Source organism: Alexandromys fortis, unplaced genomic scaffold (assembly GCF_014885135.2).
Source record: "Alexandromys fortis isolate MF-2015 unplaced genomic scaffold, M_Fortis_MF-2015_v1.1 scaffold_5, whole genome shotgun sequence".
NCBI lineage: Eukaryota > Metazoa > Chordata > Mammalia > Rodentia > Cricetidae > Alexandromys > Alexandromys fortis.
In genome coordinates, this window is record NW_026067924.1 from 23,322,595 (window position 1) to 23,343,523 (window position 20,929).

The window sequence follows — 20,929 nt, forward strand, 5'->3', positions numbered from 1 at the left end:
AGGATTCCTTCTAGTTACTGAGCTGCGCGGTTACTGCTGTCCTGGTGGCAGCAGTAACGCCTTCCAAGGACCTTCATGTCTAGAAGGAACCCCGCCCCCAGGGACACGGTATCACCTTCGTGAAGGAGGTGATTCTGGGGAAGAAGCGAGCTATTGAAATAATTTTACTGTGCTCAGAATGTGTGATGGTTAATATTGATTATCAACCTGATTGGTCTGACCAATACCAGGTGAGCAGGCACTGAGGCACAACTCTGGCCATACCTGTGGGTGTATTATCAGTAGTTCAATTTACTTACAGCATCGGAATTCGAATAGCCTATTGGGAAGCAGCAGAGTCTGGTTTACAAAGTAAATGCCGTTATGGGGCGGGTGTGTGTTGAAGGATGCATTTGACTCTGGTCCCTTCCTGCTGCTTCCCCTGCTTCCTGAAGACAGAAGTGACTAAACACTGCAGGCCGCTCTGGACACCCCCCCCCCCATCTGTGGTCGCACCATGGTTCCACACGCTCAGGAGAGCTCACTTCCTCTCGTGTTCCACAGAGCCATGTCATTATCTGCGGTGGTGATGTAAGACATCTGGTGCCTACTGAGCGACAGTTATCTTCAGTTTTTAGCACCTTAGACATACTCCAGGGATCTGCTTGCTGCCCACTGTGTTCTTAGTGCGAATTCCTAGAAGAGATAGTTCCAGGCTCTAGAGCACGCATGACGAACATGCTGGTAAACACCTCGATCTGCCTTTCAGGGAAACTGTCCATTTCTACTCCAGACAGCCAAAGAGCTGCTCACCCCACTGCACTTACGAGCTGTGGGTTGAAAATGCCTCACTTAACATTAGTGCAGCCATGACGGGCTGCAGACTAACTGTACTGGGACTACGCCTCACCCTTACAATAGCCAGGAAAAGCAACAGGCTGTGCCCTGCGGGAGACCAATCAGAACTGAGACGAACAAGTGCTAGATGCTCTAGATCATTAAGAATAGCTTACCTACCCTGTATATAGGCTGCCAATCTCCTTACAGCAACGCCAGTACCAATCCCTGCTTGATAAGACTTCTGTTACCCCACTCCTGCTCAGTCAGGAGTTCAGCCTTCATCTGAACCTAGAATTTCCCTACCCCCAGCCCCCATCCTTTAGTCATTACAAACCCTGTCATAGCTGAGTTCAGTCCTCTCCCCGATGCAACCACTGTGTTGGAATGGATGGAGAGCCCCTAGCTCGAGCTTGCAATAAAGACTCTTGGCTTTTGCATATTAACTTGGATTCCTGGTGGCCTCTGGGGAGCTCATGACATGGGCAAAACAGATTTTATGGCATCACTAGACAGGACTTTCTCAAACTCACATGCTACAAACATGGACTCCCATCTTCCAAGTGCTTTTATGGTTCATTTGTTAAATTTAAATCTTCGCTTTCTGAGATAAGTTGCCGATGGATTTGCGGTGATCCTCCTGTTTCAGCCTCCTGATTGCTGGGATTTAGAGGTGTATATTATATTACACCCAGAGTAGATATTCGATATGAGGCTAGAGAGATGACTCGGTTAAGAGCACTGTCTGCTCTTAGAGAGGACTCTGGTTTGGTTCCCAGTATCCATGTCAGGAGTTCACAATTGCCAGTAACTCCAGCTCAGGGGATTTGATGCCCTCCCTCTTCCAGCTTTGTGGGTACCTGCACACATATGATTCACATATACACACTCAGGCAAATACACATACACATAAAAAGTGACTATGACTCTCTAAACCTTTTTTTGTTTTGAGACAGAGTCTCACTATATTTGCTTGTCTGTCCTAGAACTTGCTATGTAGACCAGGCTAGGCTCAAACTCACAGAGATCCTTCTCCACCATAGCTGGCCAATCTGTAAAGGATTGATTTACGTTATAGACACCTCCCCTCAATTCCAATGCAGAACTATGAACCACATGTAGAGGCAGAGCTCTGGGGGAGGTGATTGGGGCTAAATGTGCTTATAAGGGAGGGGCTCTCATCTCGCAGGGCTGTGTCCTTACTTCAGAAGAAATGACAGAGGGATTTCTCTGTCTCACTTTTCAAGCATAAGAGAAAAGTCACAGGAGGCCATGGTCAGGTGCCCATCTACCATTCAGAAGCTCTCTTAACACATGTACACACACACACACACACACACACCTTACTGGAACCCGGATCTTACACTTATAACTAAATCACACATATAAACAAGAAAGAGAGAGAGAGAGAGAGAGAGAGAGAGAGAGAGAGAGAGAAAGAGAGAGAGAAAGGAAGGAAGGAAGGAAGGAGAAAATGGTAAGAGATGTTAAGATGCTGGAGAGCTGGCTCAGTGCTGAGAGTGCCTGTTTTGAAATCATGAGAACAGGATCTGGGACCCAGGATCACAGTATCCACATAGGCCAGGCATCCTTGCAAACTGTGGTAGCCACAGCACTGAGCAGGGTAGAGGCAGGAGGATTGCTGGGGCTTGCTGGCTTCCAGTCTAGCCAAGAAAACACAAGTCCTAGGTTCAAGGGGAGACCCTGACTCCAAGGATAAAGGTGGAGAGCAACAGAGGAGGATCTCAGACTCCTGTGGCCTCTGTGCACACATAGCGATAGGTATTCCCACGGTGTCTGCCATATGCACGTGCACACACACACACACACACACGTACACATACATACGTAAGTGAAATAAACCTTTAAAAGAATTTGTTGTACAAGCCACCCAAGTACTCTGACAGCCTGGGCAAAGGGCTCCAACTCCTCTGCCATTTATTTGGGTAAATTAGTGAACGGGCACCTTTGTTTACTGCCCTGAGAGCCAGCAACTTTGTCAGCGGCACTCTCCCCAGTCTAAGAACTTGCTCCCACTCATCTAAGATGCCATCTGGACCATGGGACTCCGGGCACATGCTGGGTCTGCCTTTGAGACTTCTTACTCTGTTCCAGTGATTTGTCCACTGCTGAAGGAAGCTGGGCATGGTTATGCATTCTGACTTTTACTGTATTTTGTGGTAGGAAACATCTGCGCGGTTTCCTTCTCAAACAAATTACAAAAAAAAAAAAAAAAAAAAAAAAAAAAAAAAAAAAAAAACCAAAAACAAAACTTCCTAGGCAGTCTCACATCTTTCATCTAACAGAACTTTGGATAATCTGAGGTTTAAATTCAAAATAAAATTTCTGCTAAACTGAATCTATTTTTTTTTTAAAGATTTATTTATTTATCGTGTACACAGTGTTCAGCCTCCCTGTATCCCTGCAGGCCAGAAGAGGGCACCAGATCTCATTACAGATGGTTGTGAGCTACCATGTGGTTGCTGGGAATTGAACTCAGGACCTCCTGAAGACCAGCCAGTGCTCCTAACCTCTGAGCCATCTTTCCAGCCCCCTGAATCTATGTTTTAATTGATAATATTTTCCAACACTGGCTGCCTGTTCTAGAAGAAGGCATTCTATCATTCAGATCTTCTTTTATACCCTTTCCTTAAGTATTTTTAAAAGTAAATAGGAATCGTCCACATACAGATATTCTCAAAGCCATGTTCACAGGTTTAGTTACCTGTGGTGGCAGAATGCTTGGCGTAAACAACCTAAAGAAGAAAGACTTATTTTGGCTTACAGTCAGAAGGCTCAGTCCATAGTCACTTGGCTCCATGTGCGTGGGCAGAACACAATGATGGTAGGGACACCTGATGGACAGGCTTCTTCCTCTTGTGGTGGACAAGAACCAGAGGGCACAGGCACATCTCCAGGGATCTACTCCTCCAGTGGGGTCCTGCCTCAGCCTTCCAAAACAGGACCGCCATCTGATGACCAAGTACCCAAGACACAGCCTATGGGGGCCATTCACACCCAAGCCGGAACGCTCACGTTCAGGAGACAGTGTTGTATTCCCACTCCTGCTGCCGTTAAGTGCTGTGCTGTGAAGGGCACAGTCTCCATGGCTACTGCTTTACAGGACTGATGCCTGTGGAGACGCCTCCCTGGGGTCCTTCTGGAAAAAGAATTTTATTTATTCTTCTTTACGAAACAAAACGTGAGAAAATGTCAGTAGGGATAGGCAAATTGAGTAATAGTCCAGTCCTTGTGGATCAACTAAACAGAAAGAAGTGTGTTATTACAGGAAGTTCAGCTAACACATTATCTATCCTGTGTTTACTCAGGTTTCGTTTTATGCAGTTTTCATATCATTGGATCATATGGCTAAAGTACATTAAGGAAAAGTAAGTTGCTGTGTCATTTTGCATTCCCATTAGCAAGGAACGATAATTCATTATTCCAAATTCTTAGCTGCATTTGATTTTGTCAGCTCCCTCCTTTGATTTAGCCATTCTAATGGTGTGTAATAGCATCTCATGGCTTTGATATGCAATTCTTAAAAGACATATCACATCGGACATGTTTTCACATGCTTGCTTACCATATTTGTGCATGTGCTGGGATAACAGGTGCACACTAACATGCATAGCCCTTTGGGTTTGTTTGTTTTCTGGGGAGTGAACTTGGGCCCTGGCTTATCTGCAAGCACTTTACTGAGCTAGCTCCTCATTCCACTATTTATCATTTTGGCATCATCTTTGGTGAGACACCCATTCAGATGTCTGGGCCTTTTTCTTGGTTTGCTTTTTAGAGACAGTCCCATGTGGCCCAGGCTAGCCCTAAATTCACGATGTATCTGGTGATGATCTTGGTCTCCTACCCTTCTGCTTCAGTTCCCAAATGTGAGGGTTTAGGCGGGCAGCACCCTGCCTGAGTTCTGTCCATTTAAAAATGTGGTTGCTTTTAATGATTGGATTTTAAGAGTTTGTTGTATATTTTGGATATGTCTTTTGTCAGATATGTAGCCTGCACATATTGTCTTCTAGTGCAGCTTGTCTGGGGTGTTTTAAGAAGCTTCAAGAACTAACGAAGCATGGCTTACCAGACTGTCTTGGCTATGCTAGTTCTGTGGAAACATTCAAATCCAAGGCCAACCAGACGTCCCCCTATATCACCCTAGGTTTACAGCTGTGTCTTCATGTTCTGCCCGTGACTCATCTTGAGTTAACGTCTGTGTCTAGATCCGTGTGTGTGTGTGTGTGCGCGCGCGTGTGTGCGTGTGAGCTACTAGATAGTTCTTGTTGAAAATACCATCTTTGCTCTTTGTAAATGATCTGTTGGCTGTATTCATTTCTACGTTCTGGTCTAGATCTATGTGTCTAGACTTTCTCCCACATCCCACTGTCTTGGTTACTATTGCCGTAGAAGGTACCAGATGGCTGCACTCCTCCTCCTCCATCTCTTCCCCCTCCACCTGTTTTATTGGCTACTCTGAGTCTTTTATTTTTCCATATAAACTTTAGAGCCAGCCTGTAAATATTCACAAAATAACTTCCGTGGATTTTGCCTGAGATTACACTGAATCTACAGGCCAAGACTGGAAGATACCTTAACAATACTGTCTTCCCATTAATGAACATGGGATATCTCTCCGTTTATCCAGATATTTAATTTTATGTTTATTTTCTTCACCTAGATATTGTACATAGCTGGTATAATTTTCTCATTTAAAAAAATATCCCAGCTAGCAACGGTGGCACATGCTTGTAATCCCAGCATGCTGGAGGCAGAAGTAGATGGATCTCTGTGAGTTCAAGAGATCTACAGAGCAAGTTCCAGGACAGCCAGAGCTGTTACACAGAGAAAGCCTGTCTCAAAAACAAAACAAAACAAAACAAAAACAAAACAAACAAACAAAAATCCCTGTTACTTCTGGGGTGCAAAATATGTTGTTCTTTAAAAATTAAATCAGAAACTGTATTAATTAGGGTTCTCTAGAGTCACAGAACATATGAAATAAATCTCCCTCCCTTTCCCACTACACACACACACACACACACACACACACACACACACACACAGTTGGTTGGAATTCCTACAGGCTTCAGTCCAACTTTGCTTTTGTTTCTCAAATGTTATGTACTCTTTGTTGTTTTATAGTTTGTTTATTATTTCTCATCCACCAGTAATTCTGAAGTATGTATTTTTATAGCTTTATTACGCTTAGATATGTTAATAAACATCAGAACTGAAGCTGTTGTTTGGGTGGAAAGGGGCTGGAGTGAAGCAACGACCCAAACAGTTGTATCTACTGCTTCACTCCTAAGAATTAGGAAACTAGCCACACTGGGCAGTTGCTACACCTTCTGTTCCTCCAACAATGAACTCTTTCTCTCATTAAAGGAATTATTTTGTGATGAGCTCCAGTATGGACAGCATATGTCTTCTCTAAATAGGGTCTGAAAATGTTCTCACTTTCCCAGAATACCTCGCAACTTGGGCACAAGCATGCATCCTTCATTCTGTCAGACACACATGTTCCATGCTCTGACTAGTGATCCAAGGAGGAAGGCATGGGGAGCCATGGTCCAGGGCATGACAGCAGCCCCAGGCGGGGCAGGGAGTCCTCAGCTCCGCAGAGGACATTCCTTCCGGCGAACCTTCTGTGGAGCAGTGCGGACCTACTTCTTAGAAGCAGGAGCTCAGGTTCAGACTCTCTAGTCAACATCTCCATGGCCTCTCTCAAATCCCTTTAGCCACAAAACTAAGCATGCCTGGATCCCTTGTAGTGAAATTCAGTTACATGATGAAATGATTTTTTTTTCTAAGGAAAAACAGGCTGTGTGTGTAGTCAGTTTAAGACATACGCTTACGTCACCTTGGATGTGACAGGGGCAGAGGCACCCTCGCAGATGCAATTTCTCTGTGGGTTGCCACCAGAGCTTCAGGAGGGCACCCAGCCCAAGGCCTTCTTCCATGTGCTCAGGTGCAGAACTTGGGTTCCAGGCTTGTGTCTTTCAGCTCTCATGTGAGCTATAACAGTCTCTCCTGTCCCTTTAAGAGACAAGTCACTCCCACTCCCTCCCTGTCCAGGCAAGCTGATCTGATCTTCAGCTTCTAGCCTGAGTTCTACCTTTCCCCCCCTCTCTTTCTCTCTCTCTCTCTGCCCTTTCTCTTCCATAACCCACTAAATAAATATCCAACCTCACACTACATGGCAGTGCCTAGCTGCCTGACTCTCACCCACATGGGTGGTTCCTTGTGGGACTGGCTGCTCTTTCTTGGTCTCTCACCCGCCACCTGGCTCCCTGTCTAGGACCCACTGGCCTTCATGGCCTGTGGGACACTTGGGGTTTCCCTGCCTGGAACTGGCTGCCTTTGTGGCCTGCCATGGTCTCAGGACCCTGCAGCGTTTCTGCCATGGGCCCCTCATTTACTTAAACCATTACATGAGCTGAGACCCTGGGGTACCAAGGTCTCAGAGGTACTATGAACAATCAAGCACCTTATGCCGTGTATGAAGACTGTGATCAAAATTAGGCCCATTGTGCCAAGAGGTCACTTCTGCCCGTGACCCACTAGGGTTTTCTTCTTTATCATCTAAAAGCTGCTTTCACTGCTTCCTGGTTTTTATTTGTATTCTTGTTTTGAGACAGGGTCTTAATGGAGCCCACACTGCCCTTGAACTCTTGGTCCTCCTGCCACTTCCTGAATTCTGAGGTTACCGGTGTGCCACCCTTCCTAGCTTGTTTTTATTCTCTCTAGGTGGTATTAGGAAGGGTTCTCTACTTCTGAGCCATCAGGGAACCTCCCAGATGCTTGTGTCTTAGCGTCTGTCATTTCTAACCATCAGTTGGATGTGGCAAGGTGCTGGGAGAGGCAGGCTCTTCCTCTACTTAAGGGGAACTTTTCACACCTTGCCCTGAGGAATCTTTACTCTTTCAAGTTCTCTCTGCCAGGAACATCTCCATGTGATATGGAATGTGGTCGGTCTTGACTTTGTGATCTCCAAATTGATACTTTAGCATTTCCTTTTGCTGTGACTTTCATCCTAACCTCTTTTCCATTAACTTGGTTTTCTACAGGGCATTGTTCCTTCTAACAGCTTTCTCTCCTTAATCTTTCCTTAGGATTTTTGCTTTTTTTTTTTTTTTAATTAATTCAGTAGCAAGGCTTGAACTCAGAGCTTTAAACTGGCAAGTACTCAGCCACTGAACTCCCAGGCTCCCTCTTATTTTTTTGCGACAGTCTCATATAGTGAAGACTGTTCTTAAACTTCTACATAGCCCAGGCTGGCTTTGAACTTGCAGTCTTGTCTCAGCCTCTGTGTAGCTGTGCCTCCATGCCCAACTTTATGTAGCTTTCCCGCCACATTTCAGCTCATGTTCTTGCTCTCCTTTGAGCTCCCTCTCCAGATTTGCTTGCTTTACTTTACTTGAGAGTATGAGGCCCTTAAATTTTCCTTTGGTTCTCTAGAAAAAGGCCTCTCAGAGGAGTGCTGTTGGCCTTCTTTGTGCTATAGTCTGGTCCCTCCTTGTTCTGGCAGAATGTTTACACAAGTCCACTTTCTTTCTCTCTGACTCTTAAAGGAACGTGCCAACTCAGATCTGCACGCTTGAGGAGAGTTCAGAGTCTCCTGAGCCTCTGGCCCTGTCTACAGCAGCAGTGCTGATGGCCCTCTGTGCAGCTGGCTGCCAGCTGCCCCCTCATGCAGCAGCCTTTGCCTGAGGTGCTGGCAACCACGGTTAGACGTGCTGTTTAATACACACTCTCTGAAGGTACCCGGCACGTTCTCGTCAGCGTATCTTCTCCATGGAGGGCGGTCCTGGCTTTTCGGCTGAGCCCCATCTGGGAGTAAACTTTTGTCTCTGTGGTGGGCCAGACAGACGGCATGCTGAACCTTCTGAACACAAAGGCAACAGGTGTCCTCTGGGTAGGGAGCACGTTCTTCAGGTGGCATCCCAGAGGCTGCTGATGAAGGCAGGTGCCCAGACACCTGGGAGGGAGGACTTGGAGAACTGGTAATTCCTAAATGTAATGATGGGTTAGGGGAACAGTGGCCAGGCGTGCAATGCTGAGGAACTGGTATTTCACACTGCAGAGTTTTAGGTCACAGGAGCAGTCAGCCATTGACAAAGACTGAGCATGGGGCTGTTGTCCCTTGTCCCTGGCACAGTTCCTAAACTCTAGGATTCCCTTGAGTGAGAAGCGCCTCCATGGTATGCTAATGAGGGGGCTGGTGGCTGGAGATGCTGCCTGCACAGCTTCAGGAAGGGGGCATGTCACCAGAACAACAGCTATGACTGGATGTAGAGTTCCAAGCCCTGCCTCTGACTTCGAGGGATGGAGGAAGGGCTGGAGTCTGAGTGGTCAATGCATTAACAACCGTGGCTATATAATGAAACCACTTTAACATGCTGAACTTGGAGGCCCTGGAGGCAGGCAACACATTTATGAGCAAGAGGTAGAGGTGTCACTCTTATTGAAGTCCTGGAAACTGAGCACCATGACCCACAACTCCTCGACCTGGGCATCTCATCAGAAGGTTCTTGAATTATGATTTTGATAATAGACTGGTATATATAAAAAAGACATTTCCCGAGTCCATAGATTATTTTATGAGTGACAGAGCCTGGGGAAGCGTGTCCTCAGGAACCCTTGACTTTGCAGGCAAGCCTGACAGAATGCAGGTAGACAGGGCACCTGGAGCTTGTGACTTGTATCCACAAGGGAAATAGTCTTGTTGGCCTGAGCCCTTAACCCATGGAGTCTGAAATCATTGCCATAACAGTAGTTCCAAAAATATGACTTTTAATGTATCGCTGTAAGACACTGATTTCATTAAGAGTTTGACTTCTTGACTTATGAGAGAGAAAATGATGAGCTTGGTCCATGAAATCAGTTCTAGAAATAATTCTCAATCCTATGTCCTGAAAGCCAGTCACTCTGCCATATTCATCTTAAACTCAACTTGCTGGGCTTCTCAAGCCACCGAGAGAGCAAGAGGCACACAGACCTGAGCATGGGGCCAGCGACAGGCTACCCACGACAGCCTCTGGCTGACCCGGAGATGATGTGGCCTGGCCTGAGGATAGCAAGGAGTAAGAAGCAGACTGCAGAAATATTCGGTGAGCAGACATGTGTGCCTTTTCATAAAGAAATTTGCTATTGGGTCAGACACTGTGTGTGTGTTTGCCTTTTTCTCTGTGTGTGTTTCTGCATGTGTCTGTATACTGGATATACATCATGGAACATTATTCAGACATTAAAAAGAACGAAGTTCTGGCGCACTGTACAACACAGGTGAACTCCGAGGATGATGTGCTAGGTGACCCAACTACACACAGCACGATAGCCAGTCTGGGTTTCCACTTAGACGAGGTTCCTACTACAGCTACAGTCCCAGAGACAGCAGGACGGTGTTTCTAGGTGGAGATGAAGTTCTTGGAGGTGGAAGGTGGTGGTAGCTCAGGACACTACAAATATTCCTGATCCTGAAAATGATAATTTATCTAAAAATGGTTTAACGGGAAACTGAGCATTCTGTGTATTTTAGCACAACAAAGCTGTGTAAGATGATGCATGCCTATCACCCTAGCATTTGGGAGATAGTGGCAAGAGCATCACGTGATTGAACTCATCCTTCTTTACAGACCCAACTTGAGGCCAGCCTGGGCTACACGGGACTTCATACTTGGGCGCCTCTCTCCTCAGACAACACAGGACTATTTTCTCCCCCCGAGAACTCTGCACTCTGCTTCTGAACCACACAGGCTAGTTTCTTGCCCACTCCATGTGCTGACGTCACCAGAGCTAGAATTAGCTACTTCCTCCTCAGGGCCCTGCAACAACACAACACTGCCTTCCCAATGCCTCCAGCATGACCTGCGACTCTCCTCCCGTTAGAATCTGTAGTGTGCCCAAAGACTCCAAGAACTCGCCATCTATGGGAACACACAAGTCTCTGGGACTCTGTCTGCGGCTGGAAATGATCTGTTGTCACAGAACATGTCTTTCCTGACCTGGCAATCACATAAGGCCCTAACCTGTGCTCACTGTCCCTGAGCCCTGGCTTGGTGCTTGGCTTGGTGCACCACTGGCTTCTTGCCTCTCTCGGCCTGGTGTTCCACGCTTCCTTCCCATACTGTTTGCTTTCTTGGTGTGTTCACCTCTCCTACAGCCACAGACCTCTGCCTAGTCACAGCTGCAGCTGCCTTCCAGTCCGTCCAGATGTGAGGCACAGGCCATTCACTGCAAACACCTGCCATTCATTGCGGCTCTGTGATCTTGTGCTTGTACCCACAGCACCCTTTCCCCCAGCAGCTCAGCAGGTGGCTTTTCCAAATCCCTGCTCACGCTCACGTCTCTCCTCACTCTGGTAGAGACATTTGCTCACGCTGAAGCCGCAGCCCCGCTGTGCAGAGCCTTGCTCAGCTATGTCCTCACAGTGTCCTTCCCTGGCAGGCGTTCCTGTCTTTGCAAAGCTGGGCACCGCTTGTCCGCAGGACGCCTCTGATGTCCTATTCAATTTCTGGAACCCCAGCTTCCAATTGTTCCCTGGGTACTAACCTCACCCCCTTCTCTGGCCTGCATTCAAAGGGCTAACATCTGATTGGTTGCTTGTGGTTGGCAGCTTCTGCTACTATGACAAATACCTGAGACAAACAACTCACAGTTTGGGGGTCCAGCACATCATGGTGGCAGCACCTGGCAGAGCAGAGCCCTTCACCTCGTGGCCATGGCCCAGGAGAGAAGAGATGAAGCTGGTGCCAGCACCAGTGAGTTCAAGGTCAACCTGCGCTAGAGAATGAATTCAAAGCCAGTGTAGGCTACAGAGTGAAACCACGTCTGAAAAAATTAAAGTAAACCAACCACAAAGAGAAGAGATCAATGGCCCATGAAAGCCTGGTCCTGGGTTAGAGCCTCAGAATCCATGTAAAAGGTAGGAGAGAAGTGACTGCAGAGTTGTCCTCTGACTTACACGCACGCACGCACGCGCGCGCGCGTGCTGTGGCATGCTACCCACACACATCATACACATACACACATAATCACACACAGCACCCACACAAATAAAATAATAAAATTTTAAAAAAGCCTAGGCCAAAGTTCTGCAACCCCCTGTGGCCTGAAATCTCCCAGCAGGCCTCTTTAAACCTCCTAAAACTTCTAACCTCACACAGTAGCAGTACAGACCTTTAACATGGGGCCTTTGCGGGACCCGAGACCCAAACGAGAGCACGGCTGGTGTCGGCACATATGGGATGCTGGTGCCCAAATGACAGGTCCGTTTATACCAGCGTGCACAGCCCCACACTCTCCTTGTCCTATCTGCATCTCACGTACGTCCAGTGTTGTGCAGTCCCCTAGGATAACTCACGCCGTGAGCTGCAGGAGAAAGAGTCTCTCTGCTTGCAAAGGGGAGACTGGGCTGCCGAGCCACGCTCTAGAGCGGGAAGTGTTGTGGGGTAGTCGATCACACTCTGACACTCCCAAGACTGCCAATAAAGTTTGCTTTTAACTGGGCAGTGGTGGCGCACGCCTTTAATCCCAGCACTCGGGAGGCAGAGGCAGGCAGATCTCTGTGAGTTCGAGACCAGCCTGGTCTACAAGAGCTAGTTCCAGGACAGGCTCCAAAACCACTAAGAAACCCTGTCTCGAAAAACCAAAAAAAAAAAAAAATCAAAAGAAAAAATAATTGCTTTGAATCAGAGGGTGGAGCTAGCTACTAACTGACCAAAATTAGACATAGGTTCTGGAGGACCAAGGACAGATAGAGAGACAGGGCAGAGTAGAGTAAGGTTTAGGGAGATTAGGGAGATTTTTGGCCCTTTTTGGACCAAGGAGAGAGAGAGGAGATTGCTGATGGTTTCTCGGTCCTTCCCTGGTCATTCCTGTTCTTACCCTGATATAAGACTGATATCTGACTCCTGGTTTTTATTGATAAAGAACACTCAGATAAATGCTTCAGGGAAGGGAAGCCTTGACGATTTTAGGAAATTTGTATCCCCAAGTGACGACAGCTAATGTCATTGTGACTGGGTTTGGGATCATCTGGGAGACATACCAGAGTGTGGCCGTGGGGCGTTTCCAGGGAGGTTTAACTGAGGAGACCTGCTGTACTAGCCCACAGACTGGGATCCTGGGCCAGGTAAAGAGGAGGAAATAGGCTGAGCAGGAGCACTCAGCCCTCTCCTTCCCCACTGGATGCCCTGTGACCGACCCCTTCATCCCCCACCCCAGCCAGCTGCAGCCACTATCAGAGCACATCTTCCTATTGAGAAAAAAACAAAACCAAAGCCAACCCTTGATTTTCTTTCCTCAGGTATGCTATCACACCAGGAGATAGAAACTCATACATCAGATGCTTGAGCAAGACCCTTGGGTTTGGTGGACTCCTGGGGAGGGGCGTCCTAACCTTATCACAGCCCTGAGCTGGCTGCAGTTCAGAGCCACAACGGTCGAGCCTCCAGCTCACCTCTATGTGCACCAGTGGAAACCAAGGCTTCACCCCCGTGCAGTAATTTCAGTTGGAAGGGACTCCAAAGACCCATGGTGAGAGGTGGCAGGACTTCCCTTCACCTCCCCAGGGAACATTTAATACACACAGGCTTGATTCAGTGATTCAGCCCTGGCTGTGCCTGTCCAAAGTCCGGCTGCCGGCTACCCTCCGTCACAGCACCAGGGAGACACGACGTGATCAACCTCACAGTCCGCCCCTCCCTTCCATCCTCACTGTATGACAACCGTAAAATACAACTGGCCGGAAATACAGTCGAGTTTCGGCCCTTCCTTCTGGACGCACACACACCGTGGGCTGCATCTTGGCAGGCTCAGAGCTCTGGAACAAACACCCTCTTCCCCCCACTGAGACTGTTGCCCTGTTGGGGGGACCGAGCCTAAGAACGTGCTGGGTGAGCTTACCTTCACCCTGTCCATGCCGGCCTCCATCTTCAGCTGCTCCACGGCTTTCCTGGCCTGGGAGATGCTGGCGGTACTGTTGTTAGACATGCCTTCCTTCATGCTGGGCTCCTGCAAGTGACCATGGGGAGAGGGTTGCAGTGCTGTGGGCCCGGAGAAAGGCGGCCCCTCCCCACTCTTCCTAGTCTCACCATCTGCAGATCCCTCGGCCCCTTCTCAGCCGGATTTGTTCTTTGAGAAGGAAGAAGAAATTCTCCCAGTCCTGACACACATTAGACCACAGGGCCAAGACAAGACATTACAGTCCCCTGAGGAGGATTCTCCGTCGCCCATGCAAGGAGAAACTGCCGGAGGGAGACTAAGGATCACAGTACGTGGCTGAAGTCAGGCAAACACAAGTGTAAAGGACGTGGCTCCCTAGGCTCTGACTGAGGCAGAGGCCAAGGCTGGGATCGCTGAGAGCCCATTACCCCTGGGCCCTGCAGCACTAGGCATGGCATTTTTTTTTTTTTTTTTTTTTAGACAAGACTTTCTTGGTATTGGCTGGGCCAGCTGCTCAGAGCAGAGTTCAGCAGGTGTGGGTTCATAATCTCGCTTGGAAATCTCCCAGCAAAAAGGAGAGCCACACATAACGAGCAGTTCGAGTTTCAGGGACCTCTTAGCCAGACTAGTCAGCCTTGGCAGGGGGGTCCCTTGCCTGGCCTGGCAGGGAGGGGCTGACACAGTGGTGGGAAAGCCTCTTGGCTGGAAGTGAGGAAGGAAGCGGCTTTAGGCAATCGGAGCTAGAGACAGAAGAACTTGGAAAGGCAGGCCAAGAGGGAGGCTTTGGAGCTGTCCCTGACTCATCTTTTAGACTCCACTTGACTGACACCTCTACTTTTCTGAGCCCACTAGCTGCCTCTACAAGACCCAAGTTAGTATTCATGAAGAAATGGAACAGAGACAAAGGGGATGGGGTGGGACATGAGCTTTTCCCGGGGAGAGTGTTTCCTCTCCCACTACAGTCCAGCTTGGCGAACCAAATAGTTTATTGGACTTGTTTACAAAGCACAAGCAAGGGTTTGCTTTCTAGATCACTGAGCAATCCATCCCAACACGGATGCAGATGGAGTTCCTCTTCAGCTCACCTTCCACCCCTATCTGCTCTGGCTCCTCGGAGACCACAGACAGCTGGGCAGAATTGCATTCAGCCTTGGGAGGGAGTGGCTTGGGCTTGGGTGCAGTCTGAGGAGGCCCCCCTTCTCCTCTGAGGGCACTGTGCGTCATCTCAGCTGATGAAGGAGGTCACGGCAAACATGCTGAGAGGACAGGATCCCACTACAGGGTGGTGACAAAGCCGGACATCCATGTGCCTCCAGGGGACCCTGACTGGGTGTTTGGCCTCCAAGAAGGTAAGGCACATGGAAAAACGAGCCAATAGTTCAGGGCCAGCCTGGGGTCTTGAAGTTGGTTTCCCTGGGCACCCAGGCACATTCATATTGACATGTCATCTAGGGACCTCGGCAGGCTGCACCGTTGGCTCCCAACTCAGCAAGTGCCAACCTGCTGCCAGGATGAGGCCGTTTCATCCCAGGGCTGTGGCTATGACCTGACTCAGGACAAGGAAAGGATCTCCAGAAGGGTGGGGTCATCACTCCTCCATCTGCCTTGGCTAACAGCGTCCCCAGGGGGAGAGGAGGTCTAGGACTGACAGCGATGGCATAAGGTGTGTCTGCTACCATGGGGACCCTGCTCCCTGAGCGTCATCTTTCTGTTCTGTAGAGAACCATTCTTACCTGCTGAGAGGTGGTACAGGGACAGGTCCAGGTAGGGGACACTGGTGGCAGCAGCGGTTAGCTGTCGGAAGAGAGGCCGATTCAGGATCCTGCAGTGGGGCTCCCCTGAAAACACAAACAGATGTACGTTGTCCCCAGGGTCTTCATGGGCTCCCTCAGTTGTCCTGCCCAAGCTCAGTGGCTGTGCCTGTTATCCCAGCCACTCTCATACCAGCCCTGGGGGATGACAGTGAGCTGAAGGGTGAAGAGGAACTCCGGAGGACATAGAACACACTGGGACACAACTCAAGGCGCGTCCACCCTGAGCCTTGCCTGACAACCCATGTGCCCAGCTGCCCTGCCCCTTTCTCTTGCCAATCTAGTATGCTAAGAGAAAAGAACTTGCGGGAATCTTCTATTTTGAAATGATAACAACTGACAGCTATTAATTGTAGAGATAAATAAATCATTTATTTATTTATTTCTGGTTTTTTGAGACAGGGTTTTAGCTTTGGAGCTTGTCCTGGAACTAGCTCTTGTAGACCAGGCTGCCTTCGAACTCACAGAGATCCCCCTGCCTCTGCCTCTGCCTCCCAAGTGCTGGGATTAAAGGCGTGCGCCACCACCTCCGGGCGAGATAAACAGATCTTACTGTGGCCTCTCCACATATTTCATTTTCTTTTCTAAAAAGATGTGAGATCCAGAGGTCGAGAGCACCGGCTGCTGTGGCAGAGGGCTTGGATTTGGTTCCCAGCACCCACAACTGCTCACAACATTCCGTATGTCAGTTCCAGGGGATCTGATGTCCTCTTCTGGCCTCTGCAGGCACCAAGCATGCACACGGTGCACATTAATATGTGCAGGCAAACACTCATACGCGTAAAGAAAGGAAAATCTTTTTTTTTTTTTTTTTTTTAATGTTAGCTAGTCATGCTCATGACTAGTCTTGAGGTAACATGACTGTTATCTCAGTACTTGAGAGGCTGAGGATTGCATGTAACAGATCATCAAGAGAGAGAGTGGGGGCTGGGAGCCTGTGTGAAAACAAAACAGACAAAATCAAGACTGAGGGGAAAGGGTGTGCACGCACATGTACACATGCGCACAGCGGATACCTAAAGCCATAGACCACGCTGAACCCTACACATGCTGTGGGTTTCTCCATACACGCACACCAACAAAAACGATTAGCTTTCTCTTCAACACAGACGCTGTGGTACAGAGACGGCGGGGCGGCTGAGTGAGCCTGAGGTGAAGGCACTTCCCAGAAGACGCTGAGATAGTGCCGATTATGTCATTGCCCCCGGGGACATCACTGTCACAGCACCATGGGCTTTGGGGGCACCTTTCCAGTTACTTAGATGGATTCTGGCCACCCTTTGAGAGACAGTGATCCTTCAGAAAAGCATCTAGACTAATCGCTGCCCGTTCACTTGGCATTTGCACCCCACCTTCCGTCCAACAGTGGAAAGTGTTTCACCCACCATCCCATTGGTGTGCCCAGGTCCCAGGGAGGCTTTGAGACACTGTCCTTCAAGATCTCCCGGGTAAATTAGCGCGGGGACCACGAGAGAGGGTAAAGGGGAAGGGGAGGAAGGAGGGGAGCGGAGAAAAATGTATAGTTCAATAAAACAATTAAAACCCATAATGTGAGCTCCTGGAAATAAAAGATAAAATTGGAAATTAAAAAAGACCACTGTCCTTGTGTCCTCCCATTCCCTTTTAAGTATTCTTATTATGTTTATGTGTATATGGGTATGTCTGCATGAGTTTATGTGCACTTCGTGTGCAGGACCTGGAGAGGACCAGAAGAGGGTGTGGGGTCCCTTGGAACTGGAGTTACAGATGGTTTTGAGCTGCTCCGTAGGTGCTGGGAACCAAGCTCAGGCCATCTACAGCAGCAAGGAGTGCTCTTCAGCCTCGTAACGGCTGAGCTGGCTCTCCAACCCTCATCATCACGGTTTCTTAAATGTTTGTGTGACAAGTGTTTGGTAGTGAATGGATTTGGCCCCCTTTCATCTCTGGCTTTTCAATGGCGTTACATTTTGCTACAATGTTTTCAAAAGCTGTCTATCCAGCCTCAAGGGGAGGAAACATGTTGATTTCTAAACTACAAGGTGCTGTCCTGTCTTGTGAGATCACTGGATATCACCACTTGGCCATCAGTGCACAGCAACAGCCAAAGTCAAGGCTGCCTGGTGCCCATGGAGGCCGGAAGAGGATATCAGATCCACCTGGAACTGGAGTTCCAGATAGTTGTGAGATTATATGTGGATGTTGGGAATTGAACCTGGGTCCTTTGGACAAGCATCTAGTGATCTTAACCGCTGAGCCATCTCACCAGCTCCAGGGGCCTTGTTTAATTGTTTTCTGTGTCTCTAGTGCCTGGGTAGAACAAATGCATAGTAGCCATTCCCCGGGCCAGTAACAGCACCTCTTGAGGTATGGTACCAAAGCAGATAGATGTTCAGCATTCTGGTCCACCGTGTGCACAGCGTCTGCCATGTTCTCACAGCCACGAATCGAGTTGCTTTGCCGTGCTTTCCTGACCACTGGGCTGAAAGCTCCGAAATCATGAACCAAAACACATCTTTACTTACTTAAAAACGCAAATTCCCACACCCAGCTCTGACCTATTGAACAGGTTCGGTAATCTCGAAGTAGGAAGCAGCTTAACAATCTTTCCAGGTGACGGGGGTGCCGACAGCCTGAGAACCACAGGCCCCGGGAAACAATGGGGATGACTGGAAGGAAGGAGCTGCCTTGCTGAAAACCCCTTGGCCTTTCTGTCAGCCTGGCTCCTCACCACGGGACTGACATGACAGAAAAGAAGACGTGTCTGCCTGCACAGACTCAAACTCCCGTTGAATTCTATGGGAAGGAGCTCCAAGCAGCCACATAAGGAAAAGGCCACCTTCCCCATGAGGTTTTGTAGCAGACCAGTCACAGGAAGCCCTTGTGGACAGAAGTGGGGCAGAGATTTTCTCTGCATCCAGAGATATCATGTACTGAGTCCTGAATCCCTATAGTCTGAAACACTACGCAGCCATACAAATGACTTCTGAATTGGAACCCTTTATCTAGCCAGTGATAAACAATAAGACACGAATGTGGGCTGGGGGTGTAGCTCAGAGGGACGGCCCTTGTCTGGCATGTTCAAGACCCCAGGTAAGATGCCCAGACAAACCACCTCAGCAGGGGCAGCAGTAGTGAGCACAGGCACACAGTGCCGAAGGGTCACAGGCAGTAACGTTCCGTGCCACGCAGCTGAGCAACGTCTTAGGGGTGGATGCTAAGCACATTTTCCTCTTAGCCAGTTAGCACCCCAAGCGGAGGAGTGTCTGCACTGAAGGTTCTTCCAACACAGCTTTTGGATAAACTGGATTTGAGAGCCACAAGGATGTCACACATTGAGTAAGTATCTTAGAGTAGCCAACGAGGGATGTCACACTACCTGTGACACATGACTGAAAAGGAAGTGAGTGAGCCACGAAGTCACCTGAGGTTGTAGCTATTGCAGAAGGAAAGGGTAGAGCCGCCAGCGGCCCAGAGTGGGGGCACACACTGTCATTTTAGTAGCTGGGGAGACTGCGGGGCAGGAGGATGGGAGTTTGAGGCTAGCTGGCTACTTAGTAATGCCTTGTCTCAGAGAGAGAGAGAGAGAGAGAGAGAGAGAGAGAGAGAGAGAGAGAGAATAGAATGAGCAGTTTTCAACACCTAAGGATTTATTTTCTTACTCTTTAGCATGATGTGTTTCAAAAGTAGCAAAGTAAAAAGAACAGGAAACCAAATAAGCTTCTATCTATCAACTAGTTTGAACAGAACTATTTTTTACCATATTTGTTTAATTTCCACATTGCTTTTGAAAACGCGCTTGCTTTTTAATTTCATACGTGTATACGATGCACTCGGATGCTCTTCACCTCCAGTCCTCCCCCAATTCCTCGCAGATCCACCTCCCAACACCCACTCCCTCCCAACTTCATGCCTCTTTTTTTTTTTTTAATAGCGCACCAAGTCCAGTTTATGTTGCCCATATCCTCCTGGGCATTGGACCATCTATCCGAGTGTGGTCGACCTACCAGGGACCACATCCTTAAAGAAATGTGACTCTCCCTGCCCCAGAGGCCAGCAACTGTCAAAGCCTCTCAGCTGGGGGCGGGGGAGACCTTGAGTTCCTCCCCACTCCTGGAGCGTTAGCTTTATCTGTTCTCAAGGACATCTAAAGAGGGTATTTTAGGGTCACATGACTAAAAGTTACTCTTCCTCAGTCATTCCGAAAGTCACCTGAATATCCTCACTCCTGAAGGAAACAACAGGGAAATAGGTGTCACCCCACCCAAGCAACCTGTCCCCCCCCCCCCAACCTCATTACAGGAGTGTGGTTTCTCAGCTACTCCAGCAGGAACCACTGTGCAAGCTAAATGCTGTGACAGAGAACTCTGATATATTTTATAGCTTGGGTTTCAGTCATTCAATTTACACTGGGGTATCTCCCAATCCAAAAATAGCTAGTCTCACCCAGATGCCAAACAAACACAGGAAAGAGAAGTCCAAAGTGATATCTACAGCCCGTGTTTGAGGTTCATTCCCAGCTGCTCCGGGGCCGAATGTTATTTACCAACCAGGACCCATTTCTACTGTAAGTAGGTTGCCTGGTAACATAGCTGACACGTAATATCTTATCTGGTTTCCAGGGTATGGTAGCAGAATAATGGCTTTCCCCCAATGCCCTAATCCTCAGACTCTGTGAACATGCTGTGTTACAAGACACCAAGGAATTAGAAGTAGCAGATGACCAGCTGATATTAAGATTTGCCATATTAAGGCTGTCATGGATCATCCACAGGATCTCGTGCGATCACAGGGTCTTTCTAAGCGGAAGAGGGAGACATGGGACTAGGTGGGAGTCAGAGACAGACTTGAAAATGCTACGCCCAGGAACTTGAAGGGGAAACAGGACCAAGTTTGAAAGTGTTCAGCCTCCACAAGCTGGGAAAAGAAAGGTCCAAGACTTCCCTGTGAGCCCCTCAAGGTAACATCATGGCCTTGCTGGACCCTGGCTTCAACTCTTGGAGACATGTTTTGGACTTCTGACCTCTATAAATGTAAACAATCAGTCTGTGATGTTTCCGTCCTCTGATTGCCCATCTTTTGCTCCTCTGTGTTTGTCAGTTGGGATGACCCTGGAAACAAGGCGGGGTAGCAGAGGGAGGAGGCTAGCGAGGCAGGGCTCTCAGGCAGCATCACCTACTCCTGGCCCCTCTCTCCTTCCTTCTACAGCTCCTTCTCTGGCCTCCCCCATCTCATCCTGCTTCAGGCACACTGAATTAGCTCCCCAACTATGTATACCCCATTCCTGGCCTTTCACGGTCACTTTTAGAAGGTGGAAATCGGTGTGCTCTTGAAAGAGACTGAGACCCTGGTCTCTTCCTCTTATTTTCTCTCTCTCT

The 20,929-nt window shown here is 48.5% G+C and overlaps 1 protein-coding gene across 2 annotated transcripts in view; it reads right to left on the reverse strand.

Moving 5' to 3' along the window:
- Gng4 (G protein subunit gamma 4) overlaps nt 1–20,929 on the reverse strand; it is a 42,594-nt gene that overhangs the window by 9,978 nt on the left and 11,687 nt on the right. For both annotated transcript variants that reach the window (XM_050142461.1, XM_050142460.1), the window contains exons 2-3: nt 15,498–15,602; nt 13,726–13,833 (exon numbers count right to left, since the gene is read on the reverse strand). In XM_050142461.1, coding sequence (XP_049998418.1) covers nt 13,726–13,824 — 99 coding nt within the window. In that variant the 5' untranslated portion in view covers nt 13,825–13,833; nt 15,498–15,602. The remainder of the gene's footprint in view (nt 1–13,725; nt 13,834–15,497; nt 15,603–20,929) is intronic.